Genomic DNA, 22,262 nt, shown 5'->3' on the forward strand with positions numbered 1-22,262 from the left:
TTCTTGCCGAAGGTTGTCACTGGCTGCCTTCCACATCGGGCAAACTATCACCTTGCCCACTTTCTTTCCGCCTCTGCACCCTTCCAGAGACTAAGAGGCTCCACCGCCTGGACCCAAAACGTGTGCTCTCATTCTACCTAAATCACACACAACCGTTCCGGGTGAATGACCAGCTCTTTGTTGGCTACGGAGGCACCAAGAAAGACCAGGCTGTACACCAGAGGACTAGCTCCCATTTATTCTCTGGCTAAAAAGGAACCTCCTGTGGCGTTGCGCGTCCATTCTACCAGGGCGACAGCAGCTACTACTGCATTGGGACGTTGTGTTTCCCTGCAAGACCTCTGTCAAGCAGCCATGTGGGCCTCGCTGCACACTTTTACTAAGCATTATTGCCTTGACAGTCCAGTCCAGAGAGACGACTTCTTTGGCCGTTCAGTTCTCTGTGACTTTCAGGTGTGATCTTGGTTCGCAGACCCACCACCGAGGTTGGTATTGCTGGGGTATCTATTCTAAGGTAAGGAATCTACCACTAACTTGTTTTTCAGATGAACAAGTTACTTACCTTTGGTAACTATATATCTGTAAGAAACATTAGTTAGTGATAGATTCCTTACTGCCTCACCCATTCTGCAAACTGATTTCTAGGGTTAAGGTCATCCCTTTCAGGGTGCTAGTTTCAATGCACCAGTGGTCAGTATCTTGCATGGCTCTGCGTTTCTGGTGCCGAAAGTCGTGTACAGAACTGACGTCGGGGCGCATCTAAGTAACTCCAACAATGTCATCTCGGCAACTACGATGTATGCGGAGCCGCACAACGACGCCTACTGGCGTGCAGGGTACTGCTGACGAAACTTTCCTGATCCAGTCTGATGCCTGAGGGTAATTCTAAGGTAAGGAATCCATCATTAACTAATTTTTCTTACCGATATATCGTTACCGTAGGTAAGTAACCTGTTGTTCGGGTGGTCATTTTGTCTAAAAAAGAAAACAAAACAATTTGTTCTTTGTTTTAGGGATGGATTATGACGTTCATCTGTCTTGATACTTGGATTGATCTTCCCAACCTTCAACAAATGGTTTTATTCATCTTCGTTTTAATGGGAATGGGTTTTGGAAGCCGCCCTTTACCTGCTTAAAGAATGCAGATTACATGGCATTTGTTTTGCCTTTTGGCCCTTTTAGTCCAAGGGCTCACTCACCCTTTTGGGAGTTTAATACTGTTGTCAGATGTCATCTGACAGGTATTGGTATATTGCCTTGGAGGCTTTGGTTTTTTGTGTGCTTGTGAGGGTGTTTCTTATTTACATGGTCTGTGGTCATTGCCACAGTTTTTAGAGAGCCATGCTCTTTTTCTATTACATCATACGTATGTCTGGATCTGAGGTGAAGTTCGACCAGCTGGGTCTCTTTGAACTCTTTTGTAGGGTTGTTTCACAGACCCGCCTCTGGGTGGGCATAGCTAGGGTATTTAATTGAAAAGGTAAGCAATCTGCAGCTAGATGTCTTTCAGATGAACAAGTTACTTACCTTCAGTAATGTATTATCTGGTAGAGACAGTGAAGCAGTAGATTCTTTAATGCCATGCCCATCCTCCCCACTCTGTGAACGATGTGTACTATTTTATATGGGTTATACTTTTTTTTTTTTTTTTTTTTTCTGTACTGGTTTTATATACCAGCGATCATGTGTGATTTAACGGACGATTTGGTCTTACTTCTAAAATCTTGACTTGTATATCCATACCTTTCATTTCCATTTGCTTCGTCACAGCATTGGGTCTCTCCTTATGGGCCTTAGGCCTTTTCTGGTTATTATCATACCATTTATTTCCATTTTTTAAATTATATTTTAAAGACATTGATCTTTTTTTGGCACCCGGTTTCCACCGTCAGTTTCTATAGTGGCTCCGTGTTTTAGTGTGAAAGGTTTCACAGAAGAAACTGATATCTTTGTGCCGGGTCGGGGACTTGTATGACTCCACTGGCGTTTCAAACTGATTTGACATCAAACAGCCATAAGGTGCTGTCACCCGGCGTGCAGAGGGACTGCTGGGAAATTTCCGGCTCCAGTCTGACACCTGGGGAGAATTCAAAAGTTAAGGAATCTGCGGCTAGACTGTCTCTACCAGATAAAACGTTACTGAAGGTAAGTAACTTGTTTTTTTACGAGGAAATGGCTTTCCCTTCATCATGTTACGGTTTGTCTTGGAGCTCGTCTGAGGATTTCAGCAATTTCCAAAACCTTTACTGATTCCGGTTATGCATTATTAAACAATGCTACATTAACCCCTTGCATGCGGATGACAGAACGGTTCCGTCATCAGCTACGGGTGAGCTGTGCTGATGACGGAACCGTTCCGTCATGACTCCGCCCGCGCAAGGCGGAGTCAGCATAGGCGGGGAATTCCCGCCGCACGCAAGGGGTTAAAAACCACCAGAATTGACGTTGATCCGGATACTAACTTCTTGTGCCACCCCCATCCCGGGAATTGTACTTCACTCCAAGAAATCCCAAACCTCTGCTTTAGACTTTGTCTAGAGCTCCTATAACTTGGAGCGTTTCCCTGATATCTGCTTTGTCTTTAACAGTTCTCAGGTAGACTTGCTTCATCCCCTTGCTACCAACCTACATAATCTTAAATGTAATGTTTTGTATTCAGCTGGCTTTCCAGCTCCTTCCACACAACATAATCTATTTAAGTTGTTCTTATATTATTTTTATGGTGTGCTGTTTTGTTACACATCCCAATAGCTTCACATTGGATTCAATTATATAATTGCCTTGTGTGAAAATATTTTTTATTTGTCAGTAAACATTCAGCAGGGTGTGGCCGACTTCATTTCCATCAGTGTAGGCAGTGGGAGTAAGCATACTGTTATGAACGCTAGACCAGGTCTTATCTGCCACCCTTTTGATTATTTTTGTTAGATATTTGTAGTGTTGGGGAGGGTGTGAGGTGGAAAGGTTTGACACTTCCAAACTGATTTAATTTCAGGTGTTGATGCTTTCTAGGTGCCTTGTTTTTCTGGGGGGCCACAAGCACATCTCGTGAATCAACCATGTACCCAAAGGCAGTGCAAGATCTCTGCGGCTGGAAGGTGCGCAGCTTGGCATGTGGGTAAGTGACATGAGTAGGATAGAACTACGAGGTCTTTAAGAAGAATATGCACAGTTGTAGGAATAAGTATTTGCCCTGAAGTGGTTTGTGGCCACATGCAAGTTATTTACAGGAGATTTCTATTTTGAATGAGTTAAAGTTATTGATTAGTTACTTAATAAATGTGATTATTATGTATGGACAAAATGTTTTTATCCAGTTTTCTATTTAGGTCTTTACCACCAGATAGCAGAAGCTGGGTAGTTGCGTTAGATGTATTGTGGGTTTTTCAAGAACTTGGTTCCATCCATTGCTTATCATTGGTTGCCTTTATTGTTCCTCTTCCTTGCTTCTTATTCAAGCATTCCATGGCCTATGTTGTGTTTGTCCCTCCCCTAACAAATGGCTTCATTGTAATCTCTTTTTCATCCTTTTCATAGCCTGACTTTTATTCTTTCACTTTTAGGGAACTACTTTATTAGGTCTCTCCTACGCAGCGCGCATTCGCTGCATAGGAGAGACCATTAGCCATCAGCACAGCTTTGGGGGCAAAAAAGTGCCTGCGTTGCATTGTTTGCAATGGCAACGCATGCACGTCTGGCGGGAGCGCGCTGCGCCATATGGTCGCAATCATTGCGCCTCGCTGCATGCTCCCATCCTCCTGGTGACGCGCGAGGCGCTTGCTTGTTGTTTTAACTTTCAGCGCTAGGCGCATGCATCGTTAGGTTTTTTTGTGCACGCAGATTATATGCCCATCCCCTAAACCCTCTACAAAAATTTGAAAACGTTTGGTAGATTTTTGTATAGTGTTTCGAGGACATGGAGCAGTGCTTTTACTTTTGACATGCAAGCTTCATTTACACTTTATTGACATTAAGGGACAAGGTACTATTTTCCGGGTCGCCTAAAATCTAATTCAGCGTTGTATCAGCTGGTAAGGGCTGGGCACTGCGGTAATCCAGACCCATGGTGTTGACTGTGTCTGTTACCGGAAAGTAATGTTTGGGACTTTCGAGGCAACGGGCGTTTGAATACGATGCAGTCCTTTTATGGAAAATCAACGCCCTGGCATTTAAGTGAAGTGACATGACTTGCTCCAGCCCCACCCTTTATTTGTACTTAATACTGTAAATAAGGGGGGATTGCCCAAGATGTGGGGTTTGCCTTACACGTAGGAGCTGCTGTTCAAGAGATCGCATCCTTGTAATATAGGTTCAGATAGCTGAGATGCCTAAGGCGGTGAGCTCTGGATCTCTACAGTTGTGTCTCTGCCACCTCTCGTGTCTGACTTCTATACACAGTCTGTCCAGGATGTGGTAATGGAGGGGCTGGGGTCAGAGGAAGTCATTCGCATTGTGGCATCCCTATTTTGACCTCATCTGAAATGAGTGATTAAGTTCACCGAACCCAAAGCCCCCACCCCTCCGCTGATCCCTCTATGCTGAGAAGTCGAGCAGTGGAACACAAACGCTTAAAACGGTGCAATGGATAGGAAAGGCAGGGCGCAAGGATTCCGGAAGCTCTACTATAGCACCGTCCCAGTCAGTACCTGCACCAGTAATCGAAGTGTGTCCAGGTTCATTCACTTACGGGGATATAGTGTAGAGAAATACCAACTATAAATTCTGGAAGAATCTACCTACCATCCCCATTGATGAAACTCAATACGATGGGGCCCCTTTGCGGATTGCGACGAGGGTCCCTTCAGATTACCACATCTCTCCATTTTCCATAGCCTTTTGATTGAATGGGGGCCCCTTGAAGGATGTGAGGCCCCCTGCGCTGCGGGTTTCTGCCTTGCGCCCCTGGCCATCCGCCCATCCATGCCATCTCTCATCCCCCATCCATGCCATCTCTCATCCCCCAGCCATGCCATCTCTCCTGTGGCTCTACGGTCACGCTAGTGGAATTCAACTCCCCGTAGCTTTCCACTTGAAGGATTGTCACATGGCAGCGTTGTAACGTCTTTGCTGCACTTCAATGAAATAATTAGTAAACACTGTTTTCCTAAAAAAATGTTAGTTTTAGAGTAGCCTGCACAGCTTTTAAACCTGTAGTAAACAAAAGCATTGTAAATATGGACACAGGAATTTTGTTCGGGCTTTATTTCAGTATCATTGTCTCGCCCTTCTGGTTTCTCTAAACAAAAACAATACAATAGTAATATTTTCATCACTTCGTATCATACTTCTGTAGTTTCTAAGTGGCTTTATAAATGCTCACCCTGAAGCTCGTAACGACCCAAGCTTTCATGTGGCTTCTGCCTTTCACCCTTAAAGTATCATTGTGCACAAAGAGGTAAAGCAAGGCATTTATATTTTAGTTTGAAAGGGGGTGTCGGATTTGCACAAAGTGAAATAAACCCAAAAACAAGCATTGGCTTAGCCAATAGGTATCGCCTTTGGGACCGTTCGAGGCATGTGGGCTGCTAAATTCACATCTAGTGCATAGATCGCCGCCTAGTGTTGGGTCCGGATGATTGCACCTTGTTGTCCTGGAAGAGTCTTCGAAGTATCACGAGATAGGTGGCTCCTCCCCTGGACTACAGTGCGCATGGGCATCGACTCCATCCCCAGATTATTTTTTTCCGCCATTGGGTTCGGATGTGATTTCGACGTCTCCTGTTCGGAATCGATAAAACAACTTTATGAAGGCCAAAAGGCTTTACTCACTCGTCGGTATTGTTCGCGTTCGGTCTCGTGTTCATTCCTACTCTTAGAGTGGGATTTCGTGTGAGTCGGTGACTCTTCGATCATCGAGGCCCTGTCGACGCAGCAAGACCCCGGCGTTGATAAGATGGAACGGAGTCTGTTCAAGTACTGCCCCGTGTGTGGTTCAAAGTACCCACACATCGACGTGCACCCAGTGTGCAACAAGTGCCTGTCGCCGGACCATGACGAGGCCAACTGTATGGCCTGTTCGAGATTCCGGTCGAAGAAGACCATCAAGCTTCGGCACGTGGCGCGCCTTGAGGCCCAGCGATCGGCTCCGGCGCCAGCGGACCTCTTCGGCGACCCCGCGGCAGATGAGCAGGAGCTTCACCTGCAGATTTCGCCGGCGGAGGTCGAGACCGACTACGGAGAAGCGGTCGAGGACCACGACCTCGAGGAAGACATCGAGGAGGTAGGGGACGACGGAGAACCTTTTGGGGCCATGGAAGATAGCTCGGAGGATGAGCCATGCCCCGTCCCAACTTTTACAACGGCTCAGGTCACGGGATCGCTACAAGGCCTTACCCACGACCATACGCCTCGATCCTCCGCCCCGCCTATCGGCCCGGCTATGGACACCTCTGCGAAGCCGCCATTACCGAAAACGAAACCGAAAGTTAAACCTTCGGGTTCGACCAAAACCAAGATGGACGCCACTCCATCGACACCGAAGACGTCTGCTACGTCATCGACGCCGTCATCTTCGAAGGCGTCTGCTACGTCATCTTCTTCGGAAACCTCAAGGCCAAAAATGACTGTTGATGCGGCTAAGGTACCAAAAGTGGTTGAGCAGCCAAGCTCAAAGAAGGCCGCGGTGCCGCCTAAAGTCAAGCCCACGTCGGCCGACAAACCGGTCGGCGATGCCAAGAGGGGCGCCGTGCCGAAGCCGGGTGTCCCGGCACCAAAAGGAAAGTCGGTCGATCAGAAGACATCGACAGCGACGCATGGAGCCGTAGACGGTGGCGAGAGCTCGGCCGACGGTGCATCGGCAGCTCCAACGGCAAAAAAGGTGTCATCCACGCTCCAGTCTTCCCCAGGGGGTGGATCGAAGTCGACAGTCGGATCGACGAAGCCGTCCGCTTCTTTTACGAAGCAGGTACAAGACTCCCTCAAACGGATTCGGGACAAAGAATCCACGTCGGGCCCAAAGACGCCCTCGGAGACTACTCCGGTTGTACCGAAGAAGCAAGCCTCGATGCCGCTTCACTTTACCTTGCCACCAAAGGTGGTGCCAAAGGCTTTTGCGCCTCGGTCGGTGCCCAAGGACTTGGTCGAAGGGAGGCATACTCAACTAAGTGGCGGTTCTGATCGTCAGCCCTTGTTGGATGACGAGTCGGAACACTTTATCGATGCTGACACTGGAAAACTGACCCTCAAGAAGAGAAAGATTACTTCACAGCCCTGGAGTCGTTTGTAATCCCTCTAAAGAAGAAGCCGCCACTCCCGGGGTCCCCTCAACTGGTAGAGCCTATTACCAACCAACCAGAAGTCCAACACCGTCACCCACTTGTTCAGATGGTGGCGAGGGCGACCAGGAGGAACAGTATACCTTCCCTGAGAACACTGACCCTGATGAACAACAGGACTCATGGTTGCCCTCAGGGGATCAGGGGGACCACCAGCCTATATCTGACCCGCAAGCCTATGGGCCTAAAACTTCTCCAACAGAAGATTGAACAGCATTCAATGCCTTAATCGAAAGGGCAGCTGCGAACCACAATGTAGAGATGCATGCTGACCCGGTAGAGGTGGACTTCCTATGCTTAAAGGAATGATGAAACATGCCAATGACATTTTCAAAGACACTACTAGAGCGCGAGTGGTGAACCCTAGAATTGAGAAGAAGTACAGACCGGCACCTGGGGACCCAACTTTCATTCGGGGCCAGTTGCCTCTGGACTCTTTGGTGGTCTCTAATGCACGCAAAAGGGCGAACTCTCAGTCGACGGGTGAAGCTCCTCCCCCGGACAAAGAGTCTAAAGTGCTGGAGGCGTCAGGGAAAAGGGTGGCGGCGCAGGCAGCCAACATATGGCGCATCTCAAACACACAAGCTCTGTTGGCCAGATACGACCGGGCACACTACGATACATTAGAGCAGCTTCTACAACACCTCCCAGATGAGTTTAAAGAGGGTGCGGAGATGCTCATCCAAGAGGGCAAGCTCATCTCCAACGCTGCTATTAAGTGTGCGTTGGACGTTACGGATACGGCAGCAAGAGCCATCAACACTAGTGTGATGTTGAGACGCCAAGCATGGCTCCGCATCTCTGGGTTTAAGCCAGAGATACAGACGACTATTCTCAATCAGCCTGTTAATCCAGACAGACTATTTGGCCCAGAGGTGGACACCACACTTGAAAAGATTAAGAAAGACACTGAGACTGCGAAATCAATGGGTGCCCATCAGTCTCAGCAGTTTAGGGGAAGCACTTTTCGTCGCTCAGGCAATCGAGGTGTTACCAGAGGACACGTGGCACAGCAGGCGCAATTTACTAAGGGTGGTGCGCAATCCTCATACACTAAACAGAGTAGGGGTGGTTACAGAGGAAACCACACCAAGGGCAGAGGCAGAGGCAACAACAATTCCCGCTCCTCTGCCGCCAACAAACAGTGACTCCCTGTCACTGCCCCCCGACCATCTAACACCTGTCGGGGGAGACTCCAACGGTTCCTGCCTGTCTGGAAATCCATCACCACGGACAGGTGGGTAAGGAAACTTATCCAGTTCGGTTATTGTCTGGAGCTAACGTCCACTCCACCCACCATTCCCCCAAAACACCGTCCTATGTCAGCAGAGCACTTGCACTTATTGCAGCAGGAAGTTCTTGCAATGCTGCAAAAAGGCGCCATAGAGCTCGTGCCAGTAGAAGAACAGGGCACAGGTGTTTATTCCCTGTACTTCTTAATACCAAAGAAGGACGGCTCACTCAGACCCATCTTGGACCTACGCCCGCTCAACATGTATATTCTTTCAGAACACTTCCACATGTTGACGTTGCAGCAAGTCCTTCCACTGTTAAAAGAGGGAGACTTCCTCGCAACCTTGGATCTCAAGGACACTTACTTTCACATACCACTCCATCCATCCCACAGAGTACCTCAGGTTCACCATTCAAAACAGGCATTACCAGTTCAAGGTACTACCCTTCGGAGTGACCACTGCCCCCAGAGTGTTCACGAAGTGTCTGGCGACCGTGGCGGCGCACCTCAGGAGACAGAACATACATGTCTACCCCTATCTAGACGACTGGCTGGTTCAGGCCAAGTCAGCACGGCAGTGCGCCGCGGACATGTCCAGCACTATTCACATTCTTCACAGTCTGGGGTTTTCGCTCAACTGTCCGAAGTCGCACCTTCAACCTGCCCATGTGAGGCAGTACTTGGGCGCGACGATCAATACTCTGACTGCTACGGCTCAGCCAAATCCAGCGAGGATCGCCAGTATCCAGTCGCTCATTCAAAAGTTCAGGCCGCAACACTCACTCCCAGTGAGAGTGTTTATGCAGTTGATAGGCATGATGGCCTCCTGCATCTTCATAGTCCCGCACGCGAGGTTACATATGCGTCCTCTCCAGGAGTGCTTGGCACACCAGTGGACTCAGGCTCAAGGACAGTTGAAAGACCTAGTGTTGGTGACCGGTCGGGCATACAACTCTCTGCATTGGTGGACTCCACACAACCTTTGCAAGGGCTGACCGTTCCAAGAGCCTGTGCCACAGATCATCCTGACGACGGACGCGTCTCTCCAGGGATGGGGAGCGCATGTACTCCATTACACAGTGCAGGGACTATGGTCAACACAACAAAAGAGGATGCACATCAACTACTTGGAGCTGATGGTGATCTTCATGGCACTGAAGTCATTCAAGTACATCTGTGCAACAAGGTCGTGTTGATCCGGACGGACAACATGACGGCAATGTACTATATCCAGAAGCAAGGAGGAACACTCTCCACAGCTGTCTCATCTGGCTCAGAGCATGTGGAAGTGGGCCATTCAGAGGAACATCTTCCTCATGGCGGAACACCTCCCAGGCAAGGACAATCAGATGGCGGATCTGCTCAGCAGGTACAGCCACCAACTGCTCGAGTGGGCGATACATCCATCAGTACTCCACCCGTACTTCCAGCAGTGGGGTCATCCAGAGATAGACCTGTTTGCCACAAGGGAGAGCGCAAAATGCCCAAGCTTCGCCGCCAGGTTCCCACACCCTCAGTCGCAGGGCAATGCGATATGGATGAACTGGTCAGGCAAATTTGCGTACGCTTTTCCCCCAGCACCTCTCATACCGCTGGTGGCAAGGAAGCTGCTGCAACACTCGATGACACTCATCCTGGTTGCTCCAACGTGGGCACGCCAACCATGGTACACCACATTCCTGGAGCTCTCCGTGGTACCGCATCAAAGACTACGCCTCACACCCAGGCTCTTGACGCAGAACCATGGCGACATTCAGCACCCGGATCCGCAACAGCTCAACCTGGCGATCTGGCTCCTGAAGTCCTAGAGTTTGGCTACCTTGATTTGCCCCCGGAATGCATGGACATTATCCGGGAGGCAAGAAGGCCCACTACCAGAGCTTGCTATGCAGCGAAATGGAAGAGGTTTGTCATTTACTGTACAAACCATCATATCAACCCACCAGATGCATCCATTCCTAATATCATCTGCTATTTGTTACATCTTTACAAATGTAATCTGGCGTATGCTTCCATTCGGATACACTTTCCGCCATAGCGGCTTATCTCCAGAACAGGCAGCACCTCTCTGTTTTTAGGGTGCCTGCCATTAAAGCTTTCCTTGAAGGGCTGAAACGAGTCATCCCCCCCAGGACCCCACCAGCTCCTGTGTGGAACCTCAATGTGGTCCTCACCAGATTAATGGGACCACCGTTTGAGCCCCTACATTCCTGTGAGATTCAATTCCTCACATGGAAAGTAGCCTTTCTCATTGCCATCACGTCTCTACGGCGCGTCAGTGAGCTACAGGCGCTCACAGTACAAGAGCCATTCATTCAGATTCATCCTAATAGGGTGGTGCTGCGCACTAATCCTAAGTTTCTCCCTAAAGTGGTGTCACGATTTCATGTTAATCAGACCATTGAACTGCCCACATTCTTTCAGAACCCCGAAACAGTGGCAGAGAGAATGCTTCACACGCTTGATGTCAAACGAGCGTTAATGTACTACATTGACAGGACCAAACACTTTTGGAAAACGCAACAATTGTTTGTTGCCTTTTCAGCCCAGCACAAAGGCAACCCCATTTCCAAAGCTGGAATAGCCAGGTGGATCGTTAAGTGTATCCAGATTTGCTACCACAAGGCTAAGCGCACCTTAACGGTCCCCCCCCCCAGGGCCCACTCAACACGCAAGTTGGGGGCCTCCATGGCTTTCCTGGGTAATATTCCTTTGGAGGATATTTGTAGAGCAGCCACATGGATTACACCACACACGTTTACTAGACATTATTGCGTGGATGTGCATTCTAAACAGCAGGCAGCTGTAGGACAGGCTGTTCTTAAATCTTTTTCAAACTTCTGCAGCCGGCACGGGCGGCCGCCGTTAATGGAGGAACTGCTATGTATTCAATGTACTAGATGTGAATTTAGCAGCCCACATGCCTCGAACTGAATATGCTACTTACCAGTATGCATCTGTTCTTGGCATGTAGGGCTGCTAACATTCACATCGCCCGCCCTCCTCCCCGGCACCCGTAGCGGCTGCAGACCATTCTTGCATTCATTCATTAGCATGGACATCATTTACGCTATTTCACTCCATCTCTACACAATGGCTAAAAACAATCTGGGGATGGAGTCGATGCCCATGCGCACTGTAGTCCAGGGGAGGAGCCACCTATCTCGTGATACTTCGAAGACTCTTCCAGGACAACAAGGTGCAATCATCCGGACCCAACACTAGGCGGCGATCTATGCACTAGATGTGAATGTTAGCAGCCCTACATGCCAAGAACAGATGCATACTGGTAAGTAGCATATTCATTATAAGTGTTCAGCCATGCAACAGTTGATGTTGTTGCACCAAGGATATTGTACTGCATAACTAAATACTCAATAAGGATCCAAAGGCGAGACCTGTTGGCTATGCCAATGCTTGTTTTTGCAGCGTGAATCTTTTCTTGATTCACATGTGGATTATTCCTCCACCTAGTGGTTGGGTGCGAAACTCGTGCCCCCAGAAGGTTTCCAAGAACTGGCAACCTGCCAGTAGAAAAGTACAGTACCCCTGCTGATGAGAGAAAGGATAGAAATGATTGTATGCAAGTTCAAAAGGGGAGTGGGTATGCAATGAATGGCACAATGCTAACTCCAACACCCTACTTAATAGATACGGCAACCAGCACTGGAAGGAGATTTGAGAACTGCTGAAACCCCTGCCAGGCATGCTGTAATGGAGTATGCAGAGGAAGCCCAGACCACTCTGCCCATATTTGTCATTGTCCTTAAATGTTGCCTTCTCATTCATAAATAGGCTTGTTAGTCCCTCCTTGGTACCGCTTTGTCTTCATTTGAAACCTCCCATGAGGACTGGCCCTTTTACTTCCTTTGTTACGCTGTCTTATTTAGTCTGGAAGTGCTACTTTCTTTAATGGTTTCTCCTACTGCAGGCATTACATGTTTTCCTGCAACATTTAGCGCAATGCGCTTTCCAGGCCATCACACGCAATTTACACAGGCGCACAAGTTCTATACATGGGCGCCACTTGATGTTTCAGTACAGCTCCTGTTTTGATTTTGTTTTTTAAATTTCTAATGGTGCCCGGTTTACGTAATGCTTGTTTTGTTTCTTGGGATCTGGCATGCATTCTCTTAAGAACCTAAAATAAAAGCTATATTTTTCTCCCTTAAAGCGTCATTTTTCAACATTTCCCTCTCCGCACTGTTTATTTCACTCCTAAGAAAAGAAATAGAAGTCCTGCAGTAAAAAAGGACTCTAAAGCCGCCAGGTATTAGATTACCCGTATATGTACTAGGCATGCACAGCTGCCTGTATGCCAGGATTCCCGAACCAAACCCGTCCTTTATAGGCAGTCACATGCTGCTGCTGCCTCAAAGTAGATATATTCCGACATCTCCAATCCACATTCACAGAGCTGGGCCCCCTCAAGCAGGTGCAGTGCTTCTTTGGAGGCCAGCTGCATGTAGATACCTGCCCCTTCTGGCCTGCAGCTTCACCAGGGAACTTGGAGAGTCAGCGTCCCAATCATTCTAATAACTGCCTCAGGTAGTAATCGGGATCAGGCTTTCTTTTGTTAAATGAACAGTACACTGTCACTAAGTTTCCCCCTACCCCACTGTGGAATGCTGCCATATTTTTCCCAATTTGCTAATCGTGAAAAATGCTGTCACTGTTTTCGGTGTTCTAGGGAACTGGACCCATTGTGTAGAAGAGGAACCCGCCACATGTTGTAAATGCGGTAATTGAAATGAATACAAAAGCATCATTTCTTCGAATACTTTATTACCTAAAGAGACTCAGTATGTTAAACATGCATAATGATGACGAGTTTCTATTCACTCCAACTATTTCGCAAAATCCTGGCTTCTGCAAGCTCAATGACCTGACGCAATTAGAGTGACGCTTTGGAATGGTAAAAAAAGACTCCATTTTATTTTTGAATCCTGATCCATAGAGTAGGTGAAGTATTTCTCGCAGCATCTCAAAGGTGACTGCTATGCCAAGAACTTCTCTGACGATCGCACGTTCTCGCACATCAGGAAGAAAAACTGGTGGCTCTTAAGTCATAATGTGCTTTGGACACTGGAGGACACCAATTGCTTGCCTAGTGTGATTTCCGTAGTTCAGAACGAAAGATGCTGTAGTATAATTAAACTGGCAGGAGATTTAAAAAAATCGGGTAGTTACATTCATTGATTAGAAGGAACACACAACCCTATTTTTGACAAAAGGATGCATAAACACTGCACTTATACTACAAATTTATGACGAGTGTAGGATGAAGGAAGAGAGCAAAAGATTCAACCTCAGAACTATTCTAAAGAGGATTTAAAGGAGCAAAACACCACTCCCCAACTAAAATTTGGTCACCCATAACCAAGCACTCACATGGTACAGTAAAGTGTTGCTTGAAATGAGGTGGCGGCTAGTGGCAAAACTGGGGGTGCAAACATTTAACCCACTGCCAGGCACAGATTTAAAAACAGAAAAAGCCTTTGCAATGCAATAGGTCTCTCATTACTGAAAGTTTGTTCTATTGGCTTTGCATTATTATTTGCAACGCCAATAGGTCAAACTTTCATTAATGCGCGACCTATTGCAATGCAATTCTTGTTTTCAGCTCCTGCAAAGTCCACGGGAACCTTAAGTTTTTAAGGGCCAACAGCGGAAGGGACCCTCCCTCCCTCCCTCCTGCCCCCCCCCTCCCTCCACACCCCCCACACCCAAGACCAGCAGGAAGGGGGAGTTTTCAACCCACCATCCCTCACCAATCCTTCTTCGTGTATTGTAGGTTTATGTTACATGAGACTGGCACATGGACCAATGCAACAATGGCACTATCGGATACCACAGACCGTCCTTTTGCAGAAAAGAAAGAGGTAGGGTCCAGAGGAGCGTGCCCCATGAACGGGTGGCTTACAAAACTCCAGTTCCCTACCATGCCGGGTGTGTAGCGGGGGGTATGATCCACTCCCTAGGAGTAGAGGGAAGTCACATCAGTCAAATGGATACTTAACATGGCAAGAAATCAAGAAATAATAACTCATCCCACGTAGTCTCCCATGCTTCCCCCCCCCCACTCGTTGAGAATCAAAATAATGAAAACCTATGGAAGAGGAAAAAACTGATCAACAGGAGGTGAAATTACTGTTGCAGAAACAGGCAATAGAAGTAATACCATGAGAAGTATTCTCTATACTTCCCGATTCCAAATCATTACCACCAATATTAGACCTTCACTTCATAAACCAGTTCATAAAGCTGCAAAATTAACGATGACCAAGCTAACAGGAAGGCATTCTGCAGCTTTGGGATGCTGATTACATGGCAACTCTAGACCTGGAGGATGCATACTTGCACATCAATGTAAACTGCGGACACAAATTCCAAAACTTCATAATCGACAAAAAAACGCTACCTGTTCAGAGTACTACCATGTGCAATAAACTCAGCATCCCCGGTGTACACAAAATGGTTAGTAACTGTAGTGGTGCACGTAAAGAATACACGTGTAGCTCTACCTAGACGGTTGGCTGGCTGGTAAAGGCAAGCTCAAGCTCCTTTTCCAGGTGTGCGGACAGCCTTAAAATAGTGAAGGAAACATTCCATATTCCTAAATAAACACAGTAAAATAATCACCTACAAAAGAAATGGAGTCTAGCTTCTTAGGAGCAAGAATTAATACAACACTAGAGCGTTCCTACCGACGAGTACTGGCAATAAAACAACAAGCACTCTTTTACTGCAATGGTCGGTCACCCATACTGGATGGGGGGAGTGTAAGATGCTGAGCCTAACAGCTTCCCTCATCCCACTGTTCCCATATGCAAGGCTACACAAGACTGATCAAAGAATGGATCCAGAACCAATGATCACAGGCAGTATGGAATTAGGAGGATCTAGTGGTTGGCACACAAGTACAGGAAGAAATAACGTTGTGGTTTGACTGGGACCATCATTACGGTCTCCTGTGGCACAACATGGGGAGCACACAAGGAGAGATTCAACATCAGAGGAGTCTGGAAGCCAGAGCATGCGATACACCACATAAGCATCCTGAAACTAAAGCTAGTCTCTTCTGAAATGCTTTTAAGGCCAAGAACGCTATGTGCGAAATTGATACAAATGCAAACTAATGGCACATCAACTAGGTTCTAGCTCAGCAAGCGGGAACATCCTTCACCCTGCCAAAACTAGTGCAAGAAACGTGAAAATGGGCCATTGAAAGGCAAAATAACTCAAACCGCAATACATCTACTCGGAGTAGGCAACATGGAAGTGGACAAGCTCCACCCACAAGCATCTAGCAGGAGTGGAAGCTAAGTCTGTGGTCGATAAGGTGTTGTAGAAGTGAGGGGCACCAGAGATGGACTTGTTTGTCACCACAGAATGCAAAATGCCAACTCTTCGCCCACATCACCACTCCCTAGGGAATGCACTCTTGATAGACTGGTCAAGGAGATTTTCAAATGCTTTTCCACTAATGCACCATTGCCACTAGTGATTTAACAAGTGCAAACATTTGCTTATGACATTAATCCTCATCGCCCCCAGTGGGCCTGTAAGGCATGGTTTTCAGAACTGATAGAAATGGAAATTAGCAACATGCAGAGACTTCCAATGTCACACGACTAGTATCCATGCAAGGGGGGGGAGGGTTCTCCACCCAGAAACCTGCCTAGCAGCTTGGCTCCTGAGGACCGAATTCAGAGACTTTGGCCAGATGGTCCGGTACAAGGAAATGTTGCGCAGCCAAATTTGTAAGGTAGACAATATGTTGCCAGAAGTCTAGCCTCTTCCAAAGCAGGACACCACATCCACCGGATAGCTTACCCCCTGCTTGACAGTAAACTGAGTTGCACCTCATTAAAGGCGCATTTAGTAGCCATAGTGGCCTACAGAAGCGGCCACATAGGCAGAACTTTACACTAGTAGTCAAATGGTTCCTTGAGGAGGCTGAGAATATCCCCACCAAGGTAAGCTCAAGCACCCATGTGGAACCTAAACGAGGTGCTAACACATGATGAAAGATCCCTTTGTCCCCTTCACAGGACCGCACTAAAAGTTGTCGCACTAAAACAGCCTTCCTTATTGCTATGACATTGCAGTTTAGAGTAAGTGAATTGCTAGCAGTTAACCACCCAGGAACCATACATGCAATTACAGTTTCACATAAACTAAGCAATTCAATAACATAACTAGCTTCTTCCATTAATTAAAGATTCCAGCTGAAACAGCCCTGCATACACTGAACGTGGGCGGAGCTATAATATGCACCCTGATGGGGCCATACCTAGAGCGAACCAAACCACTCCGAAAGGGGAAATGGTTCTTTGTGTCCTTCGCAGACAAAAACCAAGGGGGCCGTGGGGGGCAGTGTGAGAAAATGGCTTTTTATATACTGGACCAAAGTAAGGTACTGTGTGTGTATAGAGACCACAAACCCCAGAAGTATAACCGAGGTTAAGTCAGGGCTGACCTTACTCTCAAAAGTGGTAGCTTGGTCGAGCAGTAAGGCAGTACCAGAGGCCAGTGTAAAGTATTTGTTGTACACACTCAGTCAGCAAAAGGTTTCACACACTCAAGGATTGAACTCAAGGCCAATTGTTTTTATATCACAAGATATCATAGTTTTATTTTTTAGAACCAACTGGTATAAAAATATGCTTTTCTCAGTAATGAGTGATCTCAGATAATTACTTTGCAGAAAGTGAATGGCTTTGTAAACACTAAGTTCAGGGGTTGCAGTAGGCAACACAGTTCTAAACACAATTTAGCATTGAGCTCAATAGGTTTTCTACACAATTACAGTTGATTACTTTGTAGATCACTTTTGCAATTCCAGGACTGGATCCTAGATTCAGTCCTGGGGTCTAAGCGGAAAACAGTTTAGTAAAAACGTTTTGGTTATTGCAATGATTTTTAAGGAATATAAAGATATTTTGAAAGTTCACACTTTTCAGTGAAAATCTGGCAATGTTATCCATTGGGAGAAAATTAAGGTTACAGGTAAAGTATGTTCTTGTTACTTTTGCAATGAAGTACTGGGCTCCTAGGTCCAGCACTGGGATCTTTACTTAAGACAGGTAAGTAATTGCGTTTCAGTAATTGGTACGATTTTTAAAGAATATCTAAAGTTTTCATAAGTAGACACATGGAAGAAATTTCACAGAAAAGCAGACCATGGATTCTGATGGAGAAAATTCAGGTTACTAGCAAACCCGGTTAGGATTACTTTGCTGTTCGGTCATGGGCTACAAGGTACAGTACTGCCTTCCCTCCTGATCACAGGTGAGTACTTCGGAATTCGGCTGTTTTTATAGTAATATTTTAAGTTTTCAAAACTTCACACTGGGTTCTGGGCATAGACTCAGGGGTCCCCCAGGGTCAGGTAAGTACAGTTGGTTCACCCTCAGCGGCACAGGGGCAGCCAGATGCAGAGGTAGTTGGGCCCAATGTTATCCAATGAGAGGCAGGGGGCCTTCGGTTGCTGGCTGCTGGCTAGCAGGACACACGGCTGTAGGAGCTGGGCTCCTGGTCACTTGCTCCGGACAAATGGGGAAGTAGGACAGGGCTGCACGGCCAGAGGCACTCGGGCGGCTGTGTGCAGGGTGCTTTTGAGCCGTCAGGCGCTCAACGTTATTCAATGGGGAAAGGGAACAAAGGGTGCAGGCTCGGGACGGTGATTCTTCAGGTGCGACCACCACTTCGTGAGGTTAGTTGGGATCTTGGAGAAGAGGTAGGTACCCCCAAAGGGAGGCACAGGGAGCCGCAGGGCACCAGGTACAGGGGTGTCTTTGGGTGTCAGGAAATCTTACCCTCGGCTGGTTGTGGTTGGAGGGGTCCCTGGTTCTGAGGCATCTTCTAGGTCGTCGAGGAGGGTCTTTGGGCCCTGGACTTCGGGTCCCAGTCACCGGCGGGGGGTGTCTTCGTGGTCTTGGATCACTCAGGCACGGGCTGGGCTCGGCGGGTGCAGAGTGGGTTGGTCTTGTGCTTCCTGGCTGGCACCAGGAGTAGGATTGTTAAAGCAGAGCCTCTGCTTAGGGGAGTCTCTGTCTTTAAGAGGTTCAAGGCAGGCAGGTCTTCCGGGTGTCCCAAGGTTGCTGTCCGCAGGAGTCGCGGGGATTAGCGAGGAGAAGGTTCCAGGATCGACAGGCCGGTGGGGCTGGGACCAAGTCAGTTGATGTCGTCCTGTTAGCTGCTGCACGGTGGGAATTCTTCTTGTTGATCTTCTTTCTTCTTGGGATCTGAGGAAGGAAGGTTCAGGGAGCCCCTAAATACTGAATTTAGAGGCGTTACAGGTAGAGCAAGGGCAGGGACCAATAGGTCCCTGTCCTGAGATGGGTACACCCCCTAGTCTGCTCCTCTTCGGTGGGAGGGGGGCAGGAGCCTAGCTGTGATTTGGCAGGGCTCTCCATCTTCAAGATGGCCGGAGCCCGGGGTCATGCTTCACCTCGCCACCCCCACCTGAGGGGTGGGGGTGGCACAGGTTGGCACACCCCCCTTCCTGTTGTAGGGTTTCCCGCCAGTCTTCCCGCCATAGTGGGGGTCAGAACTGGTGGGGGCCAGTTGCTGGGTACGGCAAATGGTCTGGAGAAGCTCAGAGGCAGCAGGCCTTTAAAGCTTCCCCCTGCCCATCCTGGGGGAGGAGTCCCAGCACCTCTCCCTGGATGTGCATTGTTGGAGGCCCAGGAGAGCGGGGGGCTCTTCACCCAGTGGTCCAGCAACATGTCTGCTGTGTGGCAGCCTAGGCAGCCTCAGTCCAGACGTGTATTGTAGGTTTATGTTACAGGGAGCATCTCTAAGATGCCCTCTGGTGCATTTTACAGTAAATCTCACACTGGCATCAGTGCGTGTTTAATGTGCTGAAGTTTGATACCAAACTTCTCAGTCTTCAGCCATCCTGGTGCTGTGGAGTTCGTAATGACAACTTCCCAGCACCATATACTCTTGAATGGCAGCACTGCACTTAAAGTGCCCAGGAATGGCCCTGGGTACTGTAGGGCCACAGGGCTCATGCACCCGTGCCCACACCAGTGGCATAGGGCACCCAGCTATAGGGGTGACTGATGTATGCTAGCGCAGTGGGTTTGTGGACGTGGCACACAGGGATGTGTTCAAAATCAATGAGGAAAGGATCATTAGTCCTGAATAACCAAGGTCTGCAGGTAGGTAGATAGGTGTCTCCCAAATAAAAGACCCTCATACACGTGTTTTTAGAAGATCTCGTAGCGGTATATGATGTGTCCCCGCTCATTGTTACACGTGTGTGCGTAATCTTTGGGTCAATTTTTGTATGCACCCTCCGCCAGGATGTTTTACCTTTGGTTAAAACAGTAGTGATCGTGGATTGCGGGTGGTGAAAAAGGGGAGGATATTAAAATGCCCAGACAGCCAGGGATTCAACTTTAATAGGTCTGGATTCGGGCAAAAAAGTTATGTTTGTGCAGCTGTGGAATTGTCTATGAATTCGAGCGCACTCAATTAGTGCAATTTAAAATACAGTCGACATGTTTCAGCCTTGGTTGCCATGTGGTCAGTAGGCTTTCTTCAGGACCAATAAGTGATAAAGTGAATAAAGGTGAAAGAATAGGTAAATTTATAACCCGATTCTTCTGACAATAGGAGGTCGCATTGCACCTGTAATGAAAGGAAAAACGTACACACAACATATAGGGGAAAAGGTAAGGGAGAACACACAGTTATGTACAATTGTACAGTCTCAATCAGTTGATTTTGAAAAGAAACTAAAAAATGGCAATACTTTACACAGAATCACAGTCACATCAGGCGTCAACTCTCTCATACTCATGCTTCAGTGAAAGATAAGTGATTTTGGTATACTGTAGTGCTGTGTTCTTAGCTTTACTGCTCCTTGTGTCTATTAGTACCACACTGGTACTAAGGTGAATCATATCGTTGTTATACAAATTTATTCCTGGTGATATTTAGGTCAGGTGACATGCTTATTATCAATGGTAATCATGACTAGTCAATACGCTCATTGTGGTGTTGTGGTTGGCGTAAATTGCATGCGGTTATTACTATATATACTACTAACAGCGCGCGCTCAGGATGGGCATGTGTTTTATAGCTGGTGGCCCTCGGTATAAAAGTGGTCTTGTTGTTAATGTTTGTAACTCCTTAGTGCTATTACTCGGTTTTGAATGTGCCGACTTTTTTTATTAACAGCGATGCGCTATCAGAGGGTTATACATTGTGTTTAAGAAAACTTGTACTTTAGAGTCAAGTGCGTGAATAGACAAGGCGCTGTGTAATTGTTTATTTGTGATAGGGGTGCTCAGTAAGTTATGCAACGTGGCGTACCTCTAGTTTCCCGAAGCATTGCTTCTTCAGGGAGTACGGCAATAGGGGGGAGGCTTCACTGTTGGGAGTGAAGGATATTATTAATAAATGGGCGTCTTATACTTGCAGTTTTGTTCAGCTCGCAGGAGACGGTAGCTCTCTGTACCTCTAGCCTTCTCCGCCCATCGTGCAGCATGTGCTGTCTCTGCCCGTAGTCACCCGGAATAGGTCACAGGTATGTTTCTGGGCTGGTTAAGTCTAAAGACCATGGAATGAGACAAGTTATTTAGTCGTATGCACTGGTGTTAGAGTGTATTTTCCTAAATATTGGGAAATCTTGCTGACAGTGTGTCTGTAAAATCATGAAAATTATCGGCTGGTGTCATGAAATCGATTCACTAATTGTGGAGACTAAAAATGATATTTTCCCAAAGACATTTATAATCACGCTTTATAGACACTCCATGGTGGGCCGTTTTTTAATATATACAGATTTTTATATCCGGGCTGGTTATGTATGATTCTGGCAATTTTCAGCTGGTATAATAAAAAAGGTTCACTAGTTATGGAGACTGAAAATGGTATTACCCCAAAGACCGGTATAATCACGCTTCATAAACACTCCTTGATGGGCAGGTTCGAGGCCTGTGGGCTGCTGAATTCATATCTGTGCATAGATCGCCGCCTAGTGTTGGGTCCGGATGATCGAACATTGTTGTCCTGGAAGAGTCTTCGAAGTATCACGAGATAGGTGGCTCCTCCCCTGGACTACAGTGCGCATGGGCATCGACTCCATCCTCAGATTGTTTTTTTCCGCCATTGGGTTCAGATGTATATTGGTTCACTCTAATTGGAATCAATATAAAACTTTCTTAAGGCCGAAAGGCCTTTAGCTTTCGTCGGTATAGTCTTGCGTTCGGTGCCCGATTCTTCCAGCTCCGTTCCGAGCCGGATTCCAGAGAGCCGCGTGCTTTCGACGCTGAAAGCCCAGTTGACGCCAGAGACCTTATCGACAGACCATCATGGAACGGAGTCCGTTCAAGAGATGTCCCGTGTGCAACTCAAAGTATCCCCACATCGACGTCCACCCGGTGTGCATCAAGTGTCTCTCGCCGGATCATGATGAAGCCAGCTGCATGGCTTGTTCCCGTTTTTGATCCAAGAAGACTCTTCTGCATCGTTGCGCTGCGCGCCAGGAGACCCAGCAGACTGCACCGGCGCCTGTGGACATATTTGATGCCGGGGATGATAAAGGAGCTGACCGGGAAGTTCGTGAGAACCTGTCGAATCCCGCGTCGGAGGTCGACTACAACTACGACGCGGATGTTGAAATGCTCGACGCGGAAGAAATCATCGACGAGGTAGGAGACAACGACGGGGCCTTTGGGGCCATGGAAGATAGCTCGAGCGAGGAGCTAACTCAAACTGATATTGGGGCCGAAACT

At 47.6% G+C, this 22,262-nt stretch overlaps 1 protein-coding gene across 1 annotated transcript in view; it reads left to right on the forward strand.

The window, feature by feature from the left end:
* RCC2 (regulator of chromosome condensation 2) overlaps positions 1-22,262 on the forward strand; it is a 119,707-nt gene that overhangs the window by 65,481 nt on the left and 31,964 nt on the right. Inside the window, exon 10 of the mRNA XM_086921883.1 lies at positions 3,013-3,118. Coding sequence (XP_086778009.1) covers positions 3,013-3,118 — 106 coding nt within the window. The remainder of the gene's footprint in view (positions 1-3,012; positions 3,119-22,262) is intronic.

This window comes from Lissotriton vulgaris, chromosome 5 (genome assembly GCF_964263255.1).
Source record: "Lissotriton vulgaris chromosome 5, aLisVul1.2, whole genome shotgun sequence".
Taxonomy (NCBI): domain Eukaryota; kingdom Metazoa; phylum Chordata; class Amphibia; order Caudata; family Salamandridae; genus Lissotriton; species Lissotriton vulgaris.